This window comes from Tauraco erythrolophus, chromosome 17 (assembly GCF_009769465.1).
Source record: "Tauraco erythrolophus isolate bTauEry1 chromosome 17, bTauEry1.pri, whole genome shotgun sequence".
NCBI lineage: Eukaryota > Metazoa > Chordata > Aves > Musophagiformes > Musophagidae > Tauraco > Tauraco erythrolophus.
Window position 1 is genome coordinate 12,305,084 of NC_141481.1, and position 25,092 is coordinate 12,330,175.

The window sequence follows — 25,092 nt, forward strand, 5'->3', positions numbered from 1 at the left end:
CTTGTATGCACAGTGCTGCACACCCCATAGCGTGCAAACCCCACACGCATGTACACCCTGCATGCACGCACACCCTGCAAGTGTGCAAACCCTGCATGCATGCACACACTGCAAGCATGCAAACCCTGCATGCATGCACACCCTGCAAGCGTGCAAACCCTGCATGCATGCACACCCTGCAAGCGTGCAAACCCTGCATGCATGCACACCTTGCAAGTGTGCAAACCCTGCATGCATGCACACCCTGCAAGCGTGCAAACCCTGCATGCATGCACACCTTGCAAGTGTGCAAACCCTGCATGCATGCACACCTTGCAAGTGTGCAAACCCTGCATGCATGCACACCCTGCAAGCATGCAAACCCTGCATGCATGCACACCCTGCAAGCGTGCAAACCCCACATGCATGCACATGCCACACACGTGCACACCCTGCGCACATGCTCCCTCTGTGCATCCCCACCTCTGCGTGTCGCTGAGCAACCCATCCCCTCGCACCAGGTGCTTTTGCTCAGCCTGGCATCGTCCCAGCTGTTTGGAAAATTAATGATAATTAATTACTAACAATAATTAATAATAAAAGAGAAAAGGGAGGGGAGAAAGCTCCCCTTAAAGCACCAGCCCAGGGTCTTCTCAAGCCAATTTCATTTTTCAAACCTGCTTCCACGTGGCGCGTGAGGGGCCCTTTTCTCCCTTTAATTTTCTCGCCGCCGCCCGGGGCTGCCCCACAGGCCTGGCTTTGATTTTGCTGCCTTTGTTCCCGCAGCCCCGGCGCAGGACAGGGCAGCACCGCGTCGCCGTAGAGCTTTCACATCGGCCTCGCCGGATTTTTGGTTGACCTGTCTTTTCCGAGATTTCGGCTTTAACTGCACCCGATGCAGCTGCGATACGGGGGAGAGTGACGTTGCGAGCATCCAAAAAGGGGATGGGGGACACAGGGTGCCGGGCTGGCGTGGGTGGCACCGAGCCTGGCTCCTGCGGTGCCAGAGGGCACCGTGTGATCGGTGCATCCCTGAGCCGCCGGCGGTTATGGAAATATAACTAAATAAAGCCCTGTCTGTGTATGTAGATCCCGAAAAGGTGCTGAGAGGTCAGCGGTGACCACAGGGTGCTGAGAGGCAACGAGGCCGAGCTGGGACTGACCAAACCAGCGGTGCCATTTGTGCGGCTACGGCAGAGCCACCGACAAAGGGACTGTCCGGAGCCAGGCGCCGTTTGGCACGTTGTGGCGGTGGCATGGGGATGGTGGGGACACACACATGTGTCTCCCTTGGCTCAGGGCTCCCTGGCATTCCTCGCACCGTGCGGAGGTGTGCCGGGGAGCGCAGCTGGGCTCAGCTCTGCCGGTGGGTGCCAGGTGCCAGACACCACCAGCACCCTGTCCCCTCCCCTCGTTATGCTCATCGCCTTGATGAAGGCAGAGGGGACAGCACGGGCTGCACCAGGCTCACCGCCACGGTGTGTCACCAAGGGACCAGCACCAGGGAAGTCCCCGCGGAGCTGCAGACTCTCGAGGCTGCCCTAACCCAGCCTCCCAAATCTCCAACTGCTGCCGGAACCGGCTCGCCTTCCCCCCAACACCTCCATCGCACTGGTGCTGGGGACGGGCAGGATGCATCCCCCCCACCACCGAGGCCTTCGTTAGCCCCCGTGAGCTGCTCGGCTGCCTCCGAGATCCCTCCGATGCCCCAGGTGCTTCGCCACACCGAACTCGAACGGGACGAGGGAACGGGGAGGTTCGGTGACGACGGTGGCGAGGCGCTCGGCTAAGAGATGTGCGCTGGCGGGAGCAGACAGCTTCCAGATGGTATCGCGCCGGGCAGGGGGGGATTGGCTGGGCCCGGGAGGGCTGCGGGAGGCAGCAGCAGGCAGAGATGGGCAGATCCGGCAAAGTCAAAATGACTTTTTTTGCAGCAGAGCCTGCGGTTCTGGCCCTCCACGCTGCTGCTTCCAGTAATTAGTCCAATAATTAAAAAGAATGGCGATATTTGTTTGCTGGGGCAGGCGGCAGAGACGGGGAAGGTGCCCAGCAGTGGGGCTGGGGGGGCTGGCTGGGCACGCTGCAGCTAGGAGGAGGCAGCCAGACCCCGACCACCCTCCAGCTCACCAGCACCGTGCTGAGGAAGGGGGAAGGTGTAAAAGGATGGTGCGGGGCGGTGAAAGGTGGGGTGACGGAACACCCAACGATGTGATGTGGGGCGACACGATGCGATGCAGAGCGAGGCGAGGTGATGCAAAGCCAGCTGCTGCGATCGAGGGCAATACAGGGCGGTGCGATGCAAGGCAACGCGATGCAAGGTGACATGATGCAGGGCAATGCAAGGCGACACGATGCACGGAGACGAAATGCAAGGTGATGCGGTGCAGGGTGATTTGAGGCGATGCAGGGCAATGCAAGGCGATGCAATGGAAGCTGATGCAATGCAAGCTGATGCAATGCAAAGTGATGCAGTGCAAGGTGATGTGATGCAAGGTGATGTGATGCAAGGTGATGTGATGCAGGGCGAGGCGATGCAGGGCAATGCAAGGCAACACAATGCCTGGAGATGAAATGCAAGGTGATACGATGCAGGGTGACGTGAGGCAACACAGGGCAATGCAAGGCAACGCAATGCAAGCTGATGCGGTGCAAGGTGGTGCGATGCAGGGCAATGCATGGTGATGCAGGGTGATGCCATGCAGGGCAATGCAAGGTGATGCGATGCAAGGCAATGAGATGCAATGCAATGCAGGGCGATGCAATGCAGGGTGAGGCGATGCAGGGCGATGCAAGGTGACATGATGCAGGGAGGTGAAACACAAGGTGCCGCGATGCAGAGTGATGTGAGGCGACGCAGGGCAATGCAAGGCGATACAATGTAAGGTGATGGGGTGCAAGGTGATGCGATGCAAGGTGATGAGATGCAGGGCGATGCGATGCAGGGCGCCGCGGTGCAGGGCACCGTGAGGCGACGCAGGGTGACGCGAGGCAACGCAGCGCCAGGTGCCATGCTCCGGGGCGGCAGCGACAGGGCGACACAGCGCCAGCGGGGCGCTGGGCGGCAGGCAAGGCGAGGCACCGCGACGCCCCCGCGACGCACGCGACGTCGCCCCTCCGGGTGCGCGGCCGCGCTCCCCGGCCCGCCGCGGCGGCGATGCTTCATTTGAATTCTCGCCTCTCTCTCTTCGCAGATAACGAGCCCGCGCCATGCAGTCCTTTCGAGAAAGGTGTGGTTTCCATGGCAACCAGCAGAGCTACCAGCCGACTTCACAAGATACATCACGCCTGGAGAATTACAGGCATCAAAGTCAGGCAGGGCCGAATTGCGAGCGGCAGAGGCTGGTGGCGAAGGAGTACTACAGTCAGCAGCAACTGCCGTACTCGGGCTACGAGAACAGCGCCGTGGAGAAGTACCACCGGGGGAACAAGCAATTAGCGGGGCAGCAGCTGCAGGGCAGGCCGGCCTTCGCCAGCTACGCCGTGCAGGAGAACAGCCCCTACCCGGCCCGTTATTCGGGGGACGAGAGCTTGCAGGCGTGGGGCGGCCAGCCACAGGCGCTGCCCGGCGGCGTGGCCAAGTATGAGGACAGCCTGATGAAGAAGACGACGGCGGCGTTGGCGGGCGGGCGGCCGTACCATGAGCCAGCGGCCGCTTCGCTGCCCTTCCGGACTCACTTTCAGCAGCAGCAGCAGCAGCAGCAGCAGCAGCAGCCGCCCGCGCTCCCCTACCCCAAGCTTCAGCGGCAGAAGCTGCCCAACGATGTCTCCTCACCCATGCCCTTCTCGCAGAGCCCCCACTTCGGGCAGCACTCCCAGTCCTTCCCCGCCTCCTCCACCTACTCCTCGGTGCCAGGGGGCAGCCAGCCGGCGCACTCCTACAAGAGCTGCACGGCACCCTCGGGGCAGCCACCGCTGGAGCGGCCCCTGGGCAGTGCCGCCAGCCTGGCCCCCGGTCCCCGCGTGCCCAACCTGCACGGCTACCAGCCCAACCGCATCGGCTACGAGCAGCCCCCGCAGCCGCCGCCGCAGCCGCCGCAGCCACCGCCGCCACAGGCCCCACAGCCGCCACAGCCCCCGCAGCCGCCACAGCCCTTGCAGGGGCGGCATCATGCCCCGGAGACCCTCCACTACCAAAACCTGGCCAAGTACCAACATTACAACCAGCCGGGCCAGACCTACTGCCAGGGCGACGCACCGCCTGTCCGGACGCCGGAGCAGTACTACCAGACCTTCAGCCCCAGCGCCAGCCACTCGCCAGCTCGCTCCGTCGGCAGGTCCCCATCCTACAGCTCCACTCCCTCCCCACTGATGCCCAACCTGGAGAACTTCCAGTACAGCCAGCAGCCGCTGAGTGCTGGCGCCTTCCCCGCCGGCATCGCCGACCACAGCCATTTCATGCCGCTGCTGAACCCTTCTCCCACTGACGGGACAAGCCCCGACGCTCAATCCGGGAACTGCAAAAACTTGCAGAAGGAGAAACTGCCCGAAAACCTGCTGTCAGACCTGAGCCTGCAGAGCCTGACGGCGCTGACCTCCCAGGTGGAGAACATCTCCAACACCGTCCAGCAGCTGCTGCTCTCCAAAGCGACCGTGCCCCAGAAAAAGGGCATTAAGACCCCGGCGAGGACCCCTGAGCAGCTCAAGGGGCAGCACTGCAGCCCCGAGAGCAGCACGTACTCGGCAGAGCAGGTGGGGACGCCCCTGTCTGACCCACTGAGCACCCCCCAGTCCGTCCACACCGAGACACAGGACGCCGACTATCTCAGCGGCTCGGAGGACCAGCTGGAGAGGAGTTTCCTGTACTGCAACCAGAACCGCAGCCCTGCCCGCGTCAACAGCAACTCCAAGGCCAAGCCCGAATCCGTGTCCACCTGCTCCGTGACCTCCCCAGATGATATGTCCACCAAATCGGACGATTCCTTCCAGAGCATCCATGCTAGCCTGCCACTGGAGACCTTCACCAAGTACGTGACCAACGAACGAGACTGTCCCCGGCTGCTCCTCAGCGCCCTGTCCCAGGAGGAGCTGGCTTCCGAGATCATCGTCCTGCAGGACGCCATCAGCGAGAAGGCGGACAAAGCCTGGGCCAACTCGCCCATGCTGAGCAAGGAGGTCACCAAATCCCCCTTCCAGCTGGAGAACCACCGTCCCTGCCTGGACTCCATGGTGAAGGGTGCCTGGCCCAGCCAGGGTGACTCCAGCACGCTCACCGAGCCCCTCAAGCTGGACAAAGCTTCTGGGGCCAGCGCTGGGAAGGACTTTGGCGAGGAGGTGTACGAGGGTCCCCAGGTGGAGTTCACAGCTGCTGAGACCAAGGACGCGCTGAAGGATGCAGCCCCGCTGACCTTCAACTCCAAGCCCAGCATCCCAACGGCCACGTCGAGCGCAGGGGCTGCCGGCTACAGCTGCTACTCGAACACCACCGCCAACTCGGTGGGGTCCGAGAACGCCATGGAGCACTTCGAGTGGCCGGAGGAGAGCCTGGGCGAGGCGTGCCTGCGGTGGAAGGAGCTGGGCTCGGGTCTGCAAGCCACCGACCTCGCCAAGGGCTTGTTCCCCAGCAAATTGGTGGGCTCCTGCAAGGAGAAAAAAAATGCCTGCGGCTTGGATCTGTGCGACGGCGAGCAGGCAGCCAAGAGCGAGCCAGCCCGGGACTTCGGCCAGCAGGCGATGGAGGAGGAGGAGGAGGAGACGCTGACCTACGACGAAGCGGCAAAGGCGGACAGCGAGAGGTGGCTGCAGGACACCCGGCACTGCTGCTCGGCCGGGGACTTCAGCGAGATCCCCATCATCTCCTCGCCGGAGCTGAAGGAGTCGGACCTGGAGGCAGAGGAGTACTCCTCGCTCTGCGAGCTGGCCGCCTCGGAGCAGAAGTCGGTGACGTACGACGCCTCGCCACCCAAGCCCCCGGAGATGCCCGCCGTGCTGTCCTCCAGCGAGGTGCCCGTGTCTGCTGAGGAGACCGTCAGCGTGGTGGAAAAGGAGAGCTCGGCTCCCGCCGCACGCCTCTCCGGCCAGTCTGTCATCCTGCTGGGCCCCGCCGTGGGCACGGAGACCAAGGTGAAGAGCTGGTTCAAGTCCTCCCTGCCCCACATCCAGCCCGAGGAGGAGAGCGGCGGAGGGGAGACGTCCCACCTGGAGGTGGCCGACGCCGAATCCACCCCGTCAGTTGCGGTGAAGCAGCAACTCACTCCCGAAAACTCTCTGGGGAAGACGGAGCCTGTCTCGCGGGGCAAGAGCCTCCGCAACAAGAGGGTCCACTGCCGGCTGCCGGAGGGGGACAGCCCCGGCAGCGCCGTGCTGAGCCCCTTCGATGACCTGCTGGCCGCCGGCAGCGTGGCCAGCACCTGCCTCGGGCCAGACGGCCAAGCAGAGATACCGAGCAAGAACGCCCACAGTCAGACGCCCCGGTTTCCAGCCGAGGGTCTGCCGGCACGCATGTGCACCCGCTCCTTCGCCGCCCTCGCCGAGCCCCGCGCCCTGGCCCCGCTGGAGGGGCTGAAGGCCCCCGCGCACCAGGACAAACTGGGGGGGAAGAAGCCCACCTGCGGCGTTAAGCAGCGGGTGGCTTTCAAAGCCAGGAAGCGCAGCGGCCGGCCGGCCCCCAAGGTGGTCCAAAACGCTGGTGATGCCGCCCTCCTGGTGCCTGGCTTGGTGGTGGCCGAGGAGGCAGCAGGGCCGATGCCGCCGGAGGGGGACACGGTGGAGGTGGGGGAGAGGGACCAGCGGTCGATGATCTTGCGCTCCCGGACGAAGACGCAGGAGGTTTTCTACACCAAGAGGCGGCGGGGCAAGCGGGCAGCCGACGTCCGGCTGAAGAACTGCAAGGCGCCCAAGAAGCTCATCTCCAACAACCACCTCCCGCCCGCCTTCAAGCTGGCAGCCCCGGGCAGCCCCCACAAGGAGGGCAAGGTGGGCGCCCGGATGAAGCTGCCCAAAACGGGGCCAGGCATAGGCGGCAAGATGTCAGAGCGGCCCCTGCACTCACTGAAGAGGAAGTCCACCTTCATCTCCCCCATCCCTGCCAAGAAGAGGAACCTGGTCCTGCGGAGCAACAGCAGCGGCGTGAAAGAGGAGAAGCCGGAGGGCACCCCCAGCCTCTTCAAGAAGATGCCCGTGGCCAAGAAGGTGAAGGCCAAGCTGCCTCCCAAGAGCTCTGGCGAAGCCCTCCCGAAGCCCCCCCCGCCAAAGGAGGCCCCCGACGTCTGCATCAAGATCACCTCCCGGGCGGCCTTCCAGGAGGCCACCAAGACCAAAGTGCTGCCTCCCCGCAAGGGCCGTGGCCTCAAGCTGGAGGCCATCGTCCAGAAGATCACCTCGCCCAACCTGAAGAAGTTCGCCTGCAAACCAGCGGCGGCCACGGCAGCGGCGGCAGCCACCTACGGCACCTCCCTGAGCCCGGCGGGGGCGGAGAGGGAGCGGGCGGTGAAGCACGGCGGGGTGGCCCCGGTGGTGGGCGACGTGCGGCTGCCCAAGCCAGTGGCGGCACAGAAGGTGCCCGCCGCGCCGACGGCCGAGCAGCTCTGCCGAAACCCCAATGGCCGAGCGCCGAAGGGGAAGCTGGGCGGCGGGAAGAAGCTCTCTGCCGAGGGCTGCCAAGGCGAAGCCTGTGCCCCGGTGCCAGGGGCCCAGCCCGGCTCTGCCGTGACAGCCAAGAGCCTGGGGCTGCTGCCCAAGAAGAGGAACCGCAAGGGCAAAGTGGCGGCGCTGGGCATGGCCAAGGCACCCTTGGGCGCCACACCGCTGCCGCTGCCCCGGGAGCGCGCGGGCGGCGGGGAGGAGGCTCCACGGGAGGGCAAGAAACCAAAGAGCGAGGAGAAGGAGGCGGGATGCGGCGAGGGACCCCCTGAGGGACGCCCCGCCGCCGGGCCGGCACGGGGTCCGAAGCCGCGGGCCAACCACTCCAACTACAACGGCTACTCCAAGCGGCAGCGGAAGCGGCTGGCCCACGGCAAGGCCAAGGCGATGCCGGCGCGGTGCAAGAGCCGCGGCAAGCGGCGCCGGCAAGCCCAGCAAGCCCCGCTGCTGCACCCCGCCGAGCCCGAGATCCGGCTGAAGTACATCTCCTGCAAGCGGCTGCGGGCGGACAGCCGGGCCCCTGCCTTCGCTCCCTACATCCGCGTGGAGCGGCGCGGCGAGTTCACCACCGCCTGCACCGTCGTCAACTCGCCCGGCGAGGAGGCCAGGCTGCAGCGGGGACCGGCCGGGCCGGCGCCTCGACCGCGGGCAGCCCTGCCCGCCTCCTCCACCATGCACATGGGGCCGGTGGTGTCGAAGGCGCTGAGCGCCGCATGCCTGGTCTGCTGCCTGTGCCGCAGCCCCGCCAACTACAAGGACCTGGGGGACCTCTGCGGGCCATACTACCCCGAGGACTGCCTGCCCAAGAAGAAGTCGCGGCTGAAGGAGAAGGCGCGGGTGGAAGGGCCGGGCGAGGACGCCGTCCCACCCGCCGCAGCCGAGCGGGCACCTCGAGGGACGGAGGGCGGCTGCGGTGCCGGCGGCAAGGCGGCGCGGCCGGAGGGTGCCGCCGAGGCGGCCAAGCAGAGCGCGCTGCGCTCCAGCCCGCGGGGGGTGTTCCGTAGGCTGCAGAGCTGCTACTGCTGTGACGAGAGGACAGAGGGCGAGGAGGTGGCCGAAAAGCCCCGGCGGCACGAATGTCACAAAGCCGAGTCCCCGCCGCAGGAGCCGGCGGGCGACACGCAGGAGCACTGGCTGCACGAAGCCTGTGCCGTATGGACCGCTGGGGTTTTCCTGGTGGCGGGGAAGCTCTACGGGCTGCAGGAGGCCGTCAAGGCGGCTGCCGACCTGGTAAGAGCTTGGCTGCCCGCCCGGCACGGCACAGCACCCCGGGGCGGCATCTCTCACTGGCCTCCTTCCGCTGGAGCCGTTCCCGTGGTTGCGCCTCCGTCCGGGATGAAAATTAGCAGGGTTGGCCCACGAGCATCCGGGCACGACGGGTCTCCCTGGGCAAGCGGGGCGGGTGTTTAGGCGCCGTGAAACCCGCTGGCTTCCCGTGAGATTTCTGCTGCCGCGTCTCTAATGGCACTTAAAAAAATCCCCTTTTAGGCGTAGAAGCGTATGCGTGGTGGTGTGCGTTAGCAGCGTGGCACGTCCCCTCTGTGGGACCGTGAGGATGCTGAGCCCGGCGGGTCACATCCCCTGGCCCAGCTGTGCGTTGCATGGAGTGGCTCGGAGCAGGACATACGCAGCCTGGTGAAGGCAGGAGGGGAGACAGAAATGGGGGCGATGTGGCCTGATGCCGCAGCGATGGACAGCAGAGGAAGGGCAGCTGGAGGGAAGGGACAGCCCTGCCCGGCTCCTTTCCCAGAGTGAGAGGAGCGTGAGCACCTCGAGCGAGGAAAACAGGGAGGATGCTGCTGGGAGATCACCACGGGGGTTTTGTGCCTGGGAGAGGGAGAGGACAGCCACCCGGCAGAGGCCAGGCAGGGGGTCTCCAGCAAGCCCCTGGGTGGCAGACCTGGGCTGACTGCATTCCCAGGCGTGTGTGCTCGTCGCGCAGCTGTGTGGAGGCTGTTGCCCTCTCCCTGCCCGCACTGCATCCCTGCAGCACTCACTGGGGACGGGTCAGGAGATGGGGAACACTGCGGGCTGCCACCACCGCTGGCACCGAGCCACAGCATGGCGCCGGCCATGTCCCTTTGCCTCCGCACCTCCTGCTCCATGGAGGGTGGCTGCACACTCGGTAGCATCCAGGGGAGGGGTACGGCAGGTAGAAACCGTGCACGTGGTCGGCAGACGGCCAAGCGAGAGACACGGCATCACCCGCAACGCACCGGCATGGGAAGAAGGATGCTGCGTGGGGGGAGGCAGCGTGGGGGTGGAGAGGCACGGGGACGCCGGCACGTTGCCCTCGTGGCCAGGGCCGTCGGGGTGCTTTGCTCCTGCGCTGGGCTCTGACGGGGTCTCTCTGTCTCTCTGCATCTCTCCTTCCCCGTTCCGAATTCCCGGGTGTGTTTAAAGAAGTGCTCGAGCTGCCAGCAAGCGGGAGCCACGGTGGGCTGCTGCCAGAAGGGGTGTCCCCACACCTACCACTACGCGTGTGCCATCGACACAGGTGAGCTCGGCCGCGGGGACAGGGGTGTGGGGATCCCCAGCACCCTCCGACCCGCTGGCTGCAGGGCTGGCCGCTCCGCACCCAAGACCAGGGTGGGCTCGCGGCTCCCTGCCTGCCGGGATGGCGATGCCCTCTGCGCTGGCAGTGCCAGCTGGTGTCCCGGGTTTAGCCGGCCTCAGCTGAACCCTGCATCCAAACACGGCGACTGGTCCGGATGGTGGCAGGAAGCCGTGGGCCAGCAAGGATGCGGTGTCCTCGCTTCCCTGACATGGCCTTCTCCTCTCCATGCAGGTTGCTTATTAACTGAAGAGAGCTTCTCTCTGAAATGTCCCAAACATAAGGTAAGCCCAGAGCCCCCCACGCGCCCCCGCAATGCAACCCCTGGGATAGGAGGACCTGCCTTCACGTCCCCCCCAGGGACACCCTGCACCGTGGCATACCCACCCTGGGTGCCCAGCCCCACGTGGCACGGGGCATCACGGTGGGGCATCACATCCCTGGGGGATACCAGCACCCCAGGAGCCCTCCATTGAAGGGGCCAGCCAGTGGGCACCAGGTCTGGGACCCCTCCAGCCAGGCTACAGGGGGTTTTATCCCCCTTCCCCGCGTGCTGAGTGGGTGGGGGGTGATAATTGACCCTGTGCTAAAAGCGCTGCGTCTCGGGTGGGCGCCCGGTTATTCATGGGTGGGTGCTGATGAAGACCGGACCCCAGGGGACCCCCACCCCCATCCCCAAGAGCGGGACCACCGCTGACACCCTCCTCCCCTATTCTCCCCGCAGAGGCAGCCGGTGTAGCGCCCCGCGGGCACCCGCCCCGCCGCCAGCGAGGGACCGGCGGACGAGGCAGCGCCCCGGGAGCGAAGCGGGGCCGGGCCGGGCCGTACCGGGAGCCGCCCCGCTGCAGGTGGGCGCAGCGCTGCCGCCCCGGGCCCGGCCCCCCCAGCACCCCCCCGAGCCCGTTCCGGGCGGGCGGAGCCAGCGCCGGGTTTTCCCACCCCCGTCGGGCCCCGGCAAAACCCGGCCTGGCCGAGCGGGAGGCGGAACGGGATCCCCCGGCCCGGGATCGCTGCACTGGGGGGAGGGAAGGGGAGGGGGGGGGGGATCGGGGAGGGAGGGGGCCGTGTACAAGGGGGTCCCGGCGATGTTGTCTTACTGTGGGGCCGCCGGACCCCCCGCGGGTCCCGGCTCTCCATATCTCACACTGATCTGATCTGAGATGTTGCCTTCAGCAAACCTCACGGTGTCTGTCTGTATATAAGTTCGGAGGAGAAAAGGAAAAAAAAAAAAAAAAGACAAAAAAAAGGAGAAAAAAAAAAAAGGAGTCAAAAAAAAAAAAAGACAAACAACGGCCTGCTGTTTGAAACACCACTCTGCTTTTTCCGTTTCGTTCTTCCATCTCCTGTCTGCTCCCCACCCTGCCTGTCCCAGGGTGCCAGCCCCTGTGCCGGGCGGCCAGGCCCCCTCTGGGGCGAGGGGTGCTCGGCTGGGCTGGTGGGTGCCCAGTGGGCTACCCCAGCCCTGCTCCCTCCCTCCGAACCCCGGTCCATCGCACCCACTGCCCTCCCGCTCCATGGGGTGCTGGCGCTGCTGGGCCGGGGACACCTGGTCCTGCTCTCCGGGACCCCAAAAACTCACCCTCCTCCCTCTGCTCGGCCTCGCCAGCACCTCCTCTGCGGCTCCTCTTGCTGGGGACAGGCTTCACTCCCTGCACTTGTGCAAACCCCTTGGCTCTGGGTGCAAACTGTAGGCTCTGGTGCAAACCCCAGGGTTTTATCCTGGTGCAAGAGGGTGCAAGCAGCCCAGAAATGGCTTCCAGCTGGCAGCAGGGTCCTCACCAGAGGAAGAGGAGGAGGCACTTGCTTCCTCCTTCTGCATGGCCCTAGGTGCCCCACACTGCCCTGGATGCTGAGTTGGCTCGGATGCGTTGGCATTCGCGTCCCTTCCCAGTTGCCTTGGTGGAGGCTGGGGGGGGGGGCTGCCCATCACCAGGATCGCCCCCCCACCCATGTCCCCCCAGGGTGCCCTGCATGATCTCCCCAATCTCTGCACCCCGCACACCCCAGCCTTGCACCCACCCACACCACAGGTAGCAAATAACCAACCCAGGGGGAATCAGCCCCAAATCCCATCCTAAAAACCAGAGCCACCAGCTGCCCCTACCCGCAAAGCATCCTGCAAAGGAGGGGGCACAGCGCTGGCCCCGTCCGTTCCCCCTCCTCGACCCCACAGACCCAGCACCCCGTGTCCCCACCGGCTTTCGTGTCCCCTCCGTCCCACCCAGCCCCTCACCCTCAAGGTTTGCTGGCCACGAAATGTCTGTTGTTTCAGCAGCCTGCCTCGGACACGGGAAAACGAAAAACACACATTTAAAAAAAAAAAAAGGGGGGGAGAGGGAAGAGAAAGAATAATAAAAATAATTAATTTAAAGAAAAAAAAAAAATCCCAGTGTCCCTGGCAGTGTTGCCTGAAATCTGGCTATTTTTAGTGACATCTTGTACATATGACTGTAAAATGGTAAACCGTGTGTATTATATATTGCCTCATTATATAGTGTATATATATGTATACATATACATATATATAATATATATGAAGACTGTAAATGTTAAGACTAGTGTTCTTATTAGTATATTGCTTCACACTGAAGATTGTGTGTAACAAGCTGTTTCTAAAAGATGTTTATTTTCCTTAAGAGTAAAAAACAGGTCATTGCATTCAGAGCGTCAATAAAGATACAACGATTGTTTTGGAAGTACGTGGCGCCCCGCTCGTGCCCTCTCTTTCTCCTGGGGTGGGGGGGGGCACTGCCAGGGGTCCCCAGGGCCATGCCAGCCCCTGGCTGGCCCTTTGTCCCCAGATGCCACCCGCCCCGGGGTTCTCGCTGGTGGGCTGGGCTGGAGGGGATGCTGTGGTGGGGCTGGGGTTTCAGGGAGGGAATGGGGGGCAGCACCCCCAGCTCATTTTGGTGTAAGGAGAGTGTGTTTGGAGTCCTTTGGCACCCAGTGTCCCCCATCCCTCCCCGGATCCCCCAGATCTCATGCAGCCTTCCCCTGTGGGGGGAAGCCAGGGATGCCCAGCCAAAGGGGATGCCCAGCCAGGGAGCGGGGGAGGGGTCCCTTACCCCAGCCAGGCTTTGTGTGCCCCCCATGTTCGGTGTCTGTCCCCACCCCCCTAGTCCAGCACACACCAGTATAAATAATCAGCTTTAATTGTCTGTACAAAACTCTCCAACTATGAAAATACCGTTTAAAAAGGCAAGATGGGGGGGGAGGTTGGGGGCTATGTACAATGCGGGGATGCAGCAAGGGGATGGGGGCCCCCACCAGCCCCCCGGGAGCCCCGTGCCACCCTGCTATCCCTTCTCCGAAAGCGCTCAGACCTGGCCATGCCTGGGGGGAGGAGAGGGTGTCAGCTTCAAACTGGGGGGACTGGTCAGTGCTGGGTGGGGGAGTCCTCTCTTGCCTATCGTGGGCACAGTGGGGCAGGGTGCCCTTACCACCAGTGTGGGGCCAAACCTCCCCCCCCTGCAATGGGAGCAATGCCGAGGCACCCCAAGCTCCCACTGCGGCAGCAGGACCCACGGGGGGTCGGGGAGGGACAGCAGGAGAGGTGGGGGGGAGGACTGACCCCCACCCTGTGCCAGGGCTCTGGGTGGCACTGGGTGGCACTGGGGCCAGGCTGGCCAAGCATCCCAGCGCCGTGCAATACTGTGACGGTGTCACTAGAGGTCCCCACGTCCCATCACCGAAGCGGGCTGGGCACAGGGACACGGCCACCGCATGTCTGAGCCCACCCAGGGTGCCCCACGCGTGGCTGTCCCACGCCGGGAGCCTCCGCACCCACCGCCGGTCGCACCGGGCATCACCCTGCTCCTCCCCAGCCTCCCACCCCCTCACCTTAAAAACTGCTCCCTAAACCGTCCCGCAGAAGGGGCTCACGTCCCAAGGGAAACTGAGGCACGCGCCTCCCCACCATCCCCATTCCCCGCATCCTAGAGCCAGGGAGGCTGGCAAGGGGGCTTGGCAGCGTGCCCACCACCCCCAACCCCCAACCTCCCCTGACTAGCCCGACGTGACGGTGGTGCCGCTGCCCAGCTTGATGATCATCTGCTGGCAGTCGTGCAGCGTCCGTTTGTCACCCAGCTTCTCCAGGGTGCGGGCGGCCTCCGCCAGCATGCCCACGCGCTGGCCGGGCCCCGACAGGAAGCTGGGTGGGAGGTAGCAGCAGGCCAGGAGCAGGGCCTCGGCGTGCTCCCGCGGCGTGGGGTGGTTCTCGGGCTCGCCAGCTGCAAGGCGGAGGAGGAGAGCGGGCATCAGCTCCAAGGGTGCCCCTAGAAGCCACCAACCCTCCCTTGGGTGCTCCAGTGCTGCGACAGGGCTGTTCGCCCACCCCAAACTGTGGGCAGGAAGCCCCCTGTGACCCATCACCCAGTCGTGGTTGGGTGCTGTAGGTGGGGAGCGGCGTGTCCCTGGGGGTTGCAGTGCCCAGGGCGGGTGTAGTGCCAGGGGAGGGGTCTCCTACCCCATATCCGACCTGTTTTGCTGCCCTGCACCCCTCTCCTCCGCAGGCTGCGGTCCAGCAGCTGGTGGGTCCTGGTGGGGCTGGCTCGAGCCATGAGCCTGGCAGTGGCCTCGTGCAGGAATACCTGGATGGGGAAGGGGGGCGGACAGTGAGCGTGGCGGGGTGCGAGGGACGAGGGGACTCCCTGGGACGAGGGGCTCGGGGCTCACCCGGCGCATGGCGGGGCGGAGGGTCTGCGCCAGGCGCCGCAGGCTGCTGAGGTCCTGCTGGAAGCCGCGGAGCTCGAGGGCGGACGCCTGGTAGAGGCAGCTGCGCTGCTGGCTGGCACTCATCTGCTGCTGCCACAGGTTGGTGCGGGTGACCAGGAGCAGGTCGCACAGCAGGAGCTGGACCACCTGGGGAGGAGGGTGAGGGGAGGTGGGTGAGCGGACGGACGGACGGACGGACGGGGGGTGTGGGGGTGGCCGAGGAGGTCCCTGCGGGCAGGCGCTGCTGCGCGGGACCCCCGCCGGGCTGCATGGCAGGGGCATTGCACTCCCAGTCTGACACATGCAATGCAACTACAATGCACCCCTGCGAGGGCCGGGGGCACCTCCCGCGAGGGCCGGGCACACCCCCTCCAGGGGTGGGTGGCCACCGTGCCCCCCCCAGCCCGGCTCACCTTGTCGATGGTGCCCTTGGGGGGGCTGCCAAGCTCCAGGCTCTCCCGCAGGCAGCTGCTGGCCTTCTCGCAGTGGCTCAGGCTCGCCTGGCTCCCGTCCTGCTTGCCCAGCATGGCCCGCACGGCCCTGAAGCAGTGCAGGGCAGCACGGGGCAGGGGCTTCCTGCAAGGATTTGAGGGGGGGCACATGGTCACTGCATGCCCCTCGCTGGGCACAGCTGTGCCCTGCCTCCAGCAGACACCAGGCGGCACGGCCGCAGTGCTCAGTGTGTTAGCGTTAGCTGTGCCAACGCAAAAAGGACGGGATGTGTGCGACGAGCTGTCGCCCTGTGTCCCCCCGCCCCGTCCCTGATGCCCCCGGCACTCACTCAGAGCTCTGCAGTGCCCGGGGCATGGTCTCCACCAGCGGGTAGAGGCGCTCAGCCCCTTCTTCGTCTCCCTGCAGCCAGTGAATAACTGTGCCAATGATGGACGCCCACCACTTGGACACGGGGTCGGTGCCTGTGGGGCGGGAGGGACACAGGAGCGGGGTGTCCACCATGCCCACAGCCCCCTCCCATGAAGCATCCCTAGTGGGGGACACACCGGCCTCACCTGTGACGGCTGCCAAGCCAGAGCTGATGGAGGGCGCAGGGCCGGGCGCGCCGCTGGCATCGGAGCAGCCGTTGAGCAGCTGGAGATACTCGAGTGCATTGGAGAACCGTCTGCTGGGAGAGCGGCCATGAGCGGGGCTGGCGCCGCACCGGGTGCAGGGAGCGGGGTGCCCACCCTGGCACTTACCCCTCTCCCTGGGCAGTGGGGCGGCCGGGCTCCGGCACAGCCACGCAGCAAAGCGCCTTCTCCAGGAGATGCTCGCGGAAGAGCTGGGTCACCTGCGCCAGCGGGTCCACTGTGGCACAGTGGGGCGGTGAGCTGGCATGCCACCACCCTGGAACGGGGGGCTGAGGGTGCCGGGGGCTTACCTGGGTTGCCAGCGGAGCTGTAGATGGTCTCCCTCGGGACGCCCTTGACGGCCCAGTCCCCATCGACGAAGAAGCGGTGGCCCAAGGGGTGGCAGAGCCACTGCATGGCAGGTGGCACGGCCCCGCCGTGGGACAGCGCCACGCGCCGGGCGCTGCAGAGGAAGGGGCGCTGCGGGGAGAGCGGGGGGTCAGGGGGACACACGCGACCCCCCGCGTGCCATGGTAGAGAGGGGGGACGCCCCGTACTCACAGCCAAGAAGTGGAAGCAGCGGTGCAGGCTGGCCTTGACCCGCAGGGCGGCCGCAACGTAGATCTCGGCCAGCGTGGCCACGGAGACGGCATCGCCAGCGCACTCGGCCAGGTTGACGGCGCTCAGCGCCAGGTTGATGGCCAGCAGGTGCCCCCCGCCCTGCTTCCCTGCGGGCACAGGGGGCTCAGGACTGGGGGGGCACAGATGACGGGGAGGGGGGGGTCCTGCCCCCCCAGCCCGCATCCCCCGCAGCGCGGCACCGTACCGGCGAGGTGGAGCTGGTGCAGGCGGTGGTAGGTCGTGGCGGCGTCGCGGGCGCTCTGGCGGACGTGGGCGGGGGGCGGTGGGTCGGGGCGCAGCCCCCCGGCGCGGGCGGCCAGCCAGCGGCCCACCCAGAGGCGCTGGAGCAGGTGCCGCAGGAGGCTCCAGAGCAGGCTGCACGCCAGGTCCCCGTGGGAGGCGGGCAGCGGCCGCCCCAGCGCCGCCAGCGCCGTGCGCAGGTGCTGGGCCCCCTGGGCGAAGTCCCCCTGCGCCCCCCGGGGAGAGGGGGGGGTCAGCGCGGGGGGCGGGGCCAGAGGGAGGGGGCGGGGCCAGGTGCGATAGGTGGGTTGGGCTTAGAGGGGTGGGCGGGGCTAGCCCAGGTGGGAGGGGTAGGGTGGGGCTGGGTGGGCGGGGCTAATGCCAGGAGAAAGGGCGGGGCGCTGTGAAGTGGGCGTGGCTAACCCGGAGAGCTGCTGGTGGGGCGTGGCCAGGGTGGGTGGGGCAGGTGACATAATGCAGGGTGGGGCAGGGGGCGGGGCTTACCCGGTCAAGGTCAAGGTCAGCCTGCCGGCGGTGCCGCCAGAAGAGGACGGAGGGCTCGGAGTGGGGGCGGGTGACGGGCTCCCCGCAGACGAAGAGCCGCACCACCGCCCACAGCACCAGCGCCGTGTTCAGGGCCCAGAAGGCCAACGTGGGCCACAGCCACTGCGACCACCCCCACGGCTCCTCTGCGTGGGGAGGGGGTCAGCACCACCCTGCCACCTCTGCCTCGTGCCCACCCCAGGGCCTCCAGCCCGGTGGCCTTCACCCCGTGCCCACCCCAACACCCTCCATCCCAACGGCCTCTGTCCCACGTCCACCCCAACCATCTCCCATCAGACCCACCTCAAGACCCCCCTCCTGCTGGCCTTCACCCCATGCCCCCCATGACCACCTCCACTTTGATGGTCTCCACTCCAAGAGCTTTCATCCTGATGGCCTTCACCCCATATCCACCCCAACAGCCTTGACCCAGGTAGCCCCTACCACACCCCCACCCCAACATCCTGCACCCTGATGGTCTTCACCTCAAAGCCTCCAGCCCATGCCCGCCTCACCAGCCTTCATCCCAATGGCCTTTGCCCCATGCCCACCCTGACAGCCTCCACCCCACACCAATCCGGACAGCCTCCATCCCAGTGGCGTCCATCCCAATGGTCTCCACCCCAAGACCCCCTACCCCATGCCAGAACTTACCCACAGTGCCAGATTCAGCCATGATGCTCCTGCTGGGGCCGGCAGTGCCCAGGCCCCCCACAGGGGCCGGGGCACTGGAGCCCCGGAGGAGAGAGGCCAGGGGGTTGAAAGAGAGGCAGAGGAAGACGAAGGCGCAGAGGGCCATGCGGGAGCGGTCCAGCATGCCCTGGCTGCTGGGCGAGGGCGGCGGGCGCTCCTGCTTCACCTGTGCAGGCAGAGCTGCTGTGAGCCTAGGGGCACGGGCGTGGGCATGGGCGTGATGTGGGACAGGCATGGGATATAGGGCACGGGCGTGGGCATGGGCATGATGTGGTGATGTGGGACAGGCATGGGATACAGGGCACGGGCATGAGGAATGGGTACAGGCACGGGGTGTGGTGATGGGGCACAGGCATGGGATATAGGGCACGGGCACAGAGTGCAGTGTATAGGCATAGGGCACAGAGCATATTTTGGGGTACAGAGCAGGGGGCATGGGGCGCAGCAGCCCACTGCACCCCAGAATGCCCCATAGCCCTCCCTCCAGCCCCAAATTGGGTGAGGACCAGCCTCAGGGAGCAAGGCCAGAGCTCCCGACTCGTTTCCCCTTCGCTCCTGGCAGCCCGGGGCGATGCAGCGGATCCCCCGCAGCCCCCCCACCTTGCCATGGTCGCAGAGGGGGCTGTCAGGCTCCGAGTCGCTGCTGCTGTTGCTGCTGCCCCCGCTGAGCGAGAGCGGGCTGCTGTGGGACGGCGAGCCCACGTCCGAGGGCGGTGGCGTCAGCATCTCCATCACCTCCGCCTTCGCCACCTCCGTGGGGGCCTCCACCTTGGCCCCCCTGCTGCAGGAGGCCACCAGGTCCTTCAGGGACTCTGCAGGGAGCAAAGCAGGCTGAGGGGTGCTGGGGGGGTACGGCAGCCCCGGGGCTGAGCCCCCCACCCTGAGACCTGCCCTTCCACTCACGGTTCTTCTGCATGGCCATCTTCAGGGCAAGGTTCTCCTGCTTCAGCTTCTGGTTGCTCTGCTGCAGGAAGCGGATGTACTCGATCGCCTTCCTCAGGATCGCCGACTTGTTGAGCTGCCGGAGGGCAGGGACGGCTCAGCCCAAATGCCAGGCAAAGTCCCCCCTTGCCTGTCCCTGACCCACCGCCCCTAGGCTCCCACCTTGGCCTCAGTGCCCACCACCAGGTCCTTGAGCTCCACGATCTTGTCGTTGATGGAGGAGCGGTAGCGTTTCTCGATGGCGTTGTGCGCCGAGCGCTTCTCCCCTCTGCTCTGCACCAGTGCCGGCTTCCCGCTGGGCGCCAGCCGGTTGATGGGCAACTTCTCGGCATCCACCACCAGCGGCACCGTGGCCAGGATGGTCCCTCCACTCACCAGCGCCTGCAGGGATGTGGGGTGGTGTCAGCGGGGGTTCCCGAGCATCCCCCCAACCCAGAGCTCCCCGATAGTGGGACCTACCGGCACCTGCAGTGGAGTGGCAGAGCCGCTGGCGCTGGTGGCCAGAGAGGTGATGCTGGAGGTCTTGGCGCTGCCAGCGTCCGTCTTGACGGCTGTCAGCAGCAGGGAGTCAGCCTTGATGAAATGGGGCTGCAGCAGGACCTGGGAGACATGGGGGGTCAGCAGGGCTGGGGGTGGAGGCACTGGGATCCCCCCACCCCCGGCCCTGGGCTTACCGGCACCTGCTGGATCTGGGGCGTGACAGGCTGGGCAGTGGGGGTGGCGGGGGCCAGGAGCTGCTGGGGTGCCACGCTCTGCACGGGGCTGGGCACTGCCACAGGCTGGCCTGGCTGCGGGGTGGGCAGGGGGCTGGGCAGGGCCTGCCCCGCACCCCCAGGCTGCACAGCTGGGCGCAGAGCAGAGGACAGCGTTACCGGACCCCTCGGCATCAGCCCACCCTGCCACCCCCATCCCGCCAGGACACATCCCCCTCCCCAGCAAGAACCCCCTGCAACAAGCCCCCTCCCCACCTGGAGAGCCCCGTATCCCCCACACCCCCTCAAATCCTCACCGGAGAAGCTGTGCTGGTTCTGGTAGCCCACCAAGGGCTGGGGGCTGAACTGGCCGGGAGATGCGGGGATGAAGCTGGGGGCCAGCATCACGCCAGGCTGGGGCTGGCTGCTGGGCACGGCCACTGGCTCTTCCTTGACACCCGGGGCTGGCACTGGAAGGAGAGGGGCTGGGGGCTGCGGGGTGAAGGCTGCCATCCCAGGGGGCCCCGCGTAGACACTGCTGGTGGAGGGGGCGGCAGGGGATGGTTTGCTGGGCCCCAGGTAGGTGCCGAGGGTCCCTGGGGCTGGAGGGAGCCCCGGGGGCCCAGCACTGTCGGGGGCACCAAATGGCAAGTCGAACAGCCCCGAGAAGTCATTGTCCGGCGTGTTGATCAGCTGGAGCATGTCTGCAAAACAGCCCCCCCCGTGCCGTGCCATCAGTGGCTGCCCCAGCCCCGCACCTCCCGAGGGTCCCCTAAAGCCCCCGGGGGTCCCTGGGCTGGCCCCACGCTGCCCACTCCACAGCTCAGCCCCCATAACCCAGGGGCAAAATTCCTCAAGAGCCCAGGAATCTGCTGTGCCCTGCTCCTCGCAGCCTCCCAGCCATCCTTCCAGTGGGGAAACTGAGGCACGGTGCTCACAATGGGGGTGCCAGGGTCTGGCCACCAGCACTCAGGGGTTTCCAGCCCATTCTGGGCATGGCAGGGTGGATCTCAGCCTGTTTCTGAGGGCGAGGGGGGCAGAGACAGGCTTGCGCCACCTCATTCATTTATCATCCTATACTGGAAATGCCGACAACCCCCAAAACAGCTCCTGTACCAGGGTCGGGGGTTGCTCGGGCTGGGACAGAGGGGTGGCACAGCCAGGACATGCTGGACCCCTGTGCCAGGCGCACCAGCCCCGGCACCTCCCAGGAGGGCAGCTGGGCAAGCGCAGGGTTAAATAGCACTGGGCTGGGGGGCTCTGCCCGGCTCCGTGGGACCAGGGGTGCCCCGGGATGTCCCCACAGATGCGCCCCGACACCCACACATCGGGGTGTCCGGGGATGCTCCCACGGTGGTACCCCCAGGCACACCCCCTGGCATGCCCCCCCAAGGTGCACAGCCCCCCCATGGGGTGCAGCACCCCGAGAGCGGCCGCGGTGGTGACCCCTCCAGGCGGGGAGGAGGAGGAGGATGGCGAGGAGGGGGTTACCTTCAAAGGTGCACTCCATGCCGGTGGTCCCGGGAGCGGCCCGCAGCCCCCGCTCAGCCCCGCACCGGGCCGTGGCAGGGCACTGGGCTATTTGAGAGCCATGTTCTCGCCTCCCCCCCGCCAGCCCTCCCCGCCGCTGCCAGCGCCAGGCCTGGAGCGCGGCCGCCCGTGGGGTGATGCGACTCCGCCAATCGCCGCCCGCTGCCCCCAGCCAAGGTGAGCCCGGGCGCGGGTTATTACCGGGCACCCGCCGGAACCCGCCGGCGGTCACTCGGGGTCAGCCGCCCTTAACCCCTGCACCCCGTCGCACCCCCACCCCACCCCAAGTCCAGCCAGCCCGGCACGATGCTCCTCACTCAATGCCCAGTGGCAGGAGGAGACACCCGAAAGGGACCGGGGTCTTTGCGCAGCCCCGCTTCACCCCTGCAAAGACATCCAGCCCTTGGCACCCCTCTTTGTGCCCATGGGTTCCCTTCTGGGGGGCTCCCAGCCTCACCCCCCAGCTCAAGAGACCCCCATAGTCTTAGGGACAAGAGAGCAAAGTCTGGGGGTGCAGAGGCAGGGTGCTCGCTCCTGGCCCCCCCTTCCTGCTGCGCAGCCTCGGGGGTGGGCACAGTTCATCCAGTCACCCGGCACCTACCAGATATTTCTACCCTGTGGCACCCACTGCCACCCATGCCATCAGCACGATGTGGGCACTCGGCAGTGCCACGGCTGCACCCACCCCCCTGCTTCAGGCTATGGAAGCCCGTGGGGCAGAGCCACACAGCTGTGGGTCCTGGCAGGCACAGGGCACCCACACCCCTGGATGTGCATCCCACAGCCACCCTGGGGTGGGCACAGGAACGGGGGACAACCTGTGGTCACCCAGGGACTGGTGGCAAATCCACAGCCCATGCAGTGTGTGGTGGACACTGTGGTCCAGATGGCCGTGGTGCAAAGGAGAGCCGCAAAACCTGTGGTGGGCACCACTCAGCCCTGGCACAGGTCCCAAGGGGACACTGGCACAGCTCCAGAGCACCACTCCTGCCTCCACCTTACCATCCTTCCCTGCCCGTGCCAAAACCTCGCCAGAGGAGGCAGGTGGCACCTGGATCTGCCCCGACGGGCGTTGGGATGAGCCTTCCAGCCCTGGGATGCCACCTCCATCCCAGGCGCCGGAGGAGATATGGCTCCTGGCATCGTCGGATGGCTCAACCAGCCCTGTGCCTGCCTCGCTGCACGCTCCACCGGCTCTGCCGGTCCGCGCCATCCAGCGCTCCATCCGGCAGAGCCGGTGGAGCATGTGGTGAGGCGGGCACGGGGCTGGCCGAGGGCCGAGAAATCCAATTTTTGGCTAAAGCCACGATAATGACGCACCCACCACTGGTAAGATCTTGGTGGAGGGAAGTGGGTCCCCTTGGGCAGCGGGTCCCCTCGGTGGCATCCCCGTCCCACGGATCCCCAGCTCGGTGGGGAGGTGGGTGCTGCTGGATCTCAGCCCCGGGGATGCTCCGCTCAGCCCCGGGGCCGGCGTAGAGCCTCCCCCCCCCCCCCCCCGCCCCCGTACCCCATCCCGGTTGGGTGACTCGGGGAATCCAGGCGTCCTGGAGGGAACGACCGGGAGTAACCCCGCCGGTGACGTCACGGAGGGGCGGGGCTACAAGCGACACGATGCTGCGGGCGCGGGTGGTGGAGGGTGGGGGGGCCCGTCGGGGCTGTCCCGGCACCGGCACCTCCAGCCCGGGGGTCCCGGTGTCCTGGCCCCCCACCCCACCCCCCGGGACTCGGCTCCTACCCGAGACCCCCGCCATGGACCGGCCCCCGGTAACGGAGCCAGCCCCGCACCAACTCCGCGCTCCAGCAGCTCGGTGTCCCCCCCACGCCGGGCCCGGCAATGAGCCCGGTATCCCCGGCTGCGCCCCGGTGCGCCGACCGTGCACCGAGCCCGCTCCCTTCAGCCCAGCCGTGCCCAGAGCCCGGTCCTCTAACCCTCTAACTCCGGCCATGCACGGAGTCCGGGTATGCACCGAACCCGCTCCCCCGGTCATGTCCCGGTCTCCGGTTCCCTGACCGTGCACCGAGCCTGGTCTCCGCAGCCCCGGCCATTCACCGAGCCCAGCCCCGGCCATGCAACGAGCCCCGGTATCGCACCGAGCCCAGCCCCCCGGCCATGCACCGAGCCCCGGTTATGCCCCCAGCCCGGTCCCGGCCGTGCACCGAGCCCGGCCCCGCTCGCCGCTGCCCGGGTCGGGACGCACCGTCGATGTCGCTGAGCAGGGCCGTGTCGATGTCGCTGGCCCCGGAGAGACCGAGGGACGGGGCCAGCCCCTCCAGGGCCGCGTCGTCGAAGGTGAGGGCGCTCATCCCGGCGGCGGCGGCGGCTCCCGGGCTGCGGCGGCTCTAGGAGCGGCGGGGCCGCCCGCCCGCCATGGCCGCGCTGGCCCGGGCACAGGGAGGAAGGGGACGAGCCGCCAACTTGCTCCCGCGAACCGTGCCCAGACCTGCTACCGGGCAGGGGAGGGGGGGAGGGAGGGCACGGAGGCGGGACTCGCCGCCGCGTCCCGCCCCGCCGCCGCCTCCCCGCCCCGCTCCGCTGGCACCGGGACCTGCGGCCCCGCTGCACCGCGCCGGGACCCCGGTAGCAGCGGGGAGGGACCTGCCGGAGCGGGGAGCAAGGCAGGCTGCAGCCCTGAGCAGGGCAGAAGTCCCCTGGGGAAGCCACCGATCCCTGGGGAAGCCACCGATCCCTGGGGACAAGCACCGATCCCTGGGGCCAGGCACTAACCCCTGGGGCCAGGCACCAAATACCTGGGCTGGGATCTAAATTCCTGGGCTGGGCATTAAACACCACTTAGTCCCGGATCGGAGCCACATGGGTGCAGGCAGGAGGGCCGGCACGGGGAGAAGGTGGCAGACATGGTTGCCAAAGTCTCCAGCACCTGGTGGAGGCCACGTGCTGGGGTGAGCCTCCGCGGAGGCCACCGTGTCACCTCTCGAGGTTCCTGCGGTTCCTGACACAGAGACAGGCTGCGGACTCCTCCCAGCTCCAGGGTCCAGAACACATCCCAGCACCGCTGCCCAACCACGGCATGGCTCAGAGCGGGAGAAGCTCCTGGGCACTCAATTAGGAGATGCTGAAGGGCCAATGCTGCTCTGTGAGCCCCAGCTGAGCCCATGTGCCCTCCCGGGTGCCGCGACCTGTGGGAACCAGGAGAACCGCTGGTGCCATCGGGGTCAGCCCCGTGGCTGCCTACGGGTGGTGGGTCTCAGCGTGGGGGTCTCACAGCAGGGCAAGGCCGTGCCTCTATGCCCTGCAGTGCTGCATGGCCTGTCTTACTGCCGGGAATTATTTAGGAAAACAAAATGCGCTGCAACATCGACCCCCTGAAAGTTTGTCCTCTCCTCTTCTGTGCCACCAAGCACGATCTGAGGCTACCTGTGAGTTAATTGAACCTGGCTGCACCATAAAAACCTCCCCCCCCCCAGCCTCACTGGCTTCCACGTGGTGGCACAGCGGGTACCCCACTGCAATATGGGGATCCCTTGCGTGGCACAGGGCACCCCGGTGCAACACGGGGCTCAGCGGGGCCCACGCAGAGCACCCCGTGCGTGCATGCGGCAGCGGCAGAGCCGTGGGTGCGCAGTCCTGCCGGTCCCTCTGCGCCCTCACCCCGACTCGAGCCTCCTCAGGCTGGGGACATAAACCTGTGCCCGAGCTGGGGACAAGCCCAGGGAGTCCTGGCACAGCTCCACGCTGACGGCTGGGGCAGCGTCACCCACGCGCAGGCCACCGGCAGCCTCTCAGACATCTCCAGCCACAGCAAACACTAAAGAAAAACCCTGGAGAGATCCATAACCTGCCATGGGGCAGCTCAGCGGGGCCATGCGCTGCTCCCCACTTTTTTATTCGGGTCACCGGGAAGGAGCTGGGCTCTGTGGCGGCGGGAGGTTTCCCTTCACCTTCAGGAAAGCCCTTCCCGCTGCCCGCGTGCTGCAGGAG

The 25,092-nt window shown here is 66.5% G+C and overlaps 2 protein-coding genes across 4 annotated transcripts; one reads left to right on the top strand and one right to left on the bottom strand.

The window, feature by feature from the left end:
• Positions 1 to 3,186: 3,186 nt before the first annotated feature.
• RAI1 (retinoic acid induced 1) lies at positions 3,187 to 10,850 on the top strand. The gene is made up of 4 exons (XM_086622492.1): positions 3,187 to 8,787; positions 9,961 to 10,054; positions 10,346 to 10,428; positions 10,836 to 10,850. The coding sequence occupies exons 1-4, from the start codon at positions 3,187 to 3,189 to the stop codon at positions 10,848 to 10,850; spliced, it is 5,793 nt and encodes a 1,930-aa protein (XP_086478618.1).
• A 3,266-nt stretch (positions 10,851 to 14,116) lies between these two features.
• SREBF1 (sterol regulatory element binding transcription factor 1) lies at positions 14,117 to 23,456 on the bottom strand. 3 transcript variants are annotated; one of them, XM_086622015.1, is made up of 19 exons: positions 23,351 to 23,456; positions 19,937 to 20,323; positions 19,602 to 19,771; positions 19,387 to 19,527; positions 19,090 to 19,308; positions 18,889 to 19,003; positions 18,586 to 18,797; positions 17,947 to 18,151; positions 17,254 to 17,438; positions 16,715 to 16,976; positions 16,450 to 16,616; positions 16,212 to 16,368; positions 16,018 to 16,144; positions 15,832 to 15,944; positions 15,606 to 15,738; positions 15,238 to 15,400; positions 14,786 to 14,971; positions 14,589 to 14,700; positions 14,117 to 14,340 (listed from the first exon to the last, which is right to left on the bottom strand). In XM_086622015.1, exons 1-19 carry the CDS (start codon positions 23,454 to 23,456, stop codon positions 14,117 to 14,119), a joined length of 3,384 nt encoding a protein of 1,127 aa, XP_086478141.1. The 3 variants fall into 3 exon arrangements, with proteins under 3 accessions (XP_086478141.1, XP_086478140.1, XP_086478139.1); XM_086622014.1 differs by having other exon boundaries at positions 15,832 to 15,941; positions 16,018 to 16,126; positions 16,200 to 16,368; XM_086622013.1 differs by having other exon boundaries at positions 16,018 to 16,126; positions 16,200 to 16,368.
• Positions 23,457 to 25,092: the final 1,636 nt, after the last annotated feature.

Excerpts from the sequence above, each read along its gene's own strand:
- RAI1 (XM_086622492.1), top strand. The coding sequence starts at position 3,187 with ATGCAGTCCTTTCGAGAAAGGTGTGGTTTCCATGGCAACCAGCAGAGC. Across the intron at positions 8,788-9,960 it reads TCAAGGCGGCTGCCGACCTG|AAGTGCTCGAGCTGCCAGCA; the intron begins GTAAGAGCTTGG and ends GTGTGTTTAAAG. Across the intron at positions 10,055-10,345 it reads CGCGTGTGCCATCGACACAG|GTTGCTTATTAACTGAAGAG; the intron begins GTGAGCTCGGCC and ends CTCTCCATGCAG.
- SREBF1 (XM_086622015.1), bottom strand. The coding sequence starts at position 23,456 with ATGAGCGCCCTCACCTTCGACGACGCGGCCCTGGAGGGGCTGGCCCCG. Across the intron at positions 18,152-18,585 it reads CCCTCTGCGACCATGGCAAG|GTGAAGCAGGAGCGCCCGCC; the intron begins GTGGGGGGGCTG and ends CTGCCTGCACAG. Across the intron at positions 15,739-15,831 it reads TGGCTTGGCAGCCGTCACAG|GCACCGACCCCGTGTCCAAG; the intron begins GTGAGGCCGGTG and ends CCCGCCCCACAG.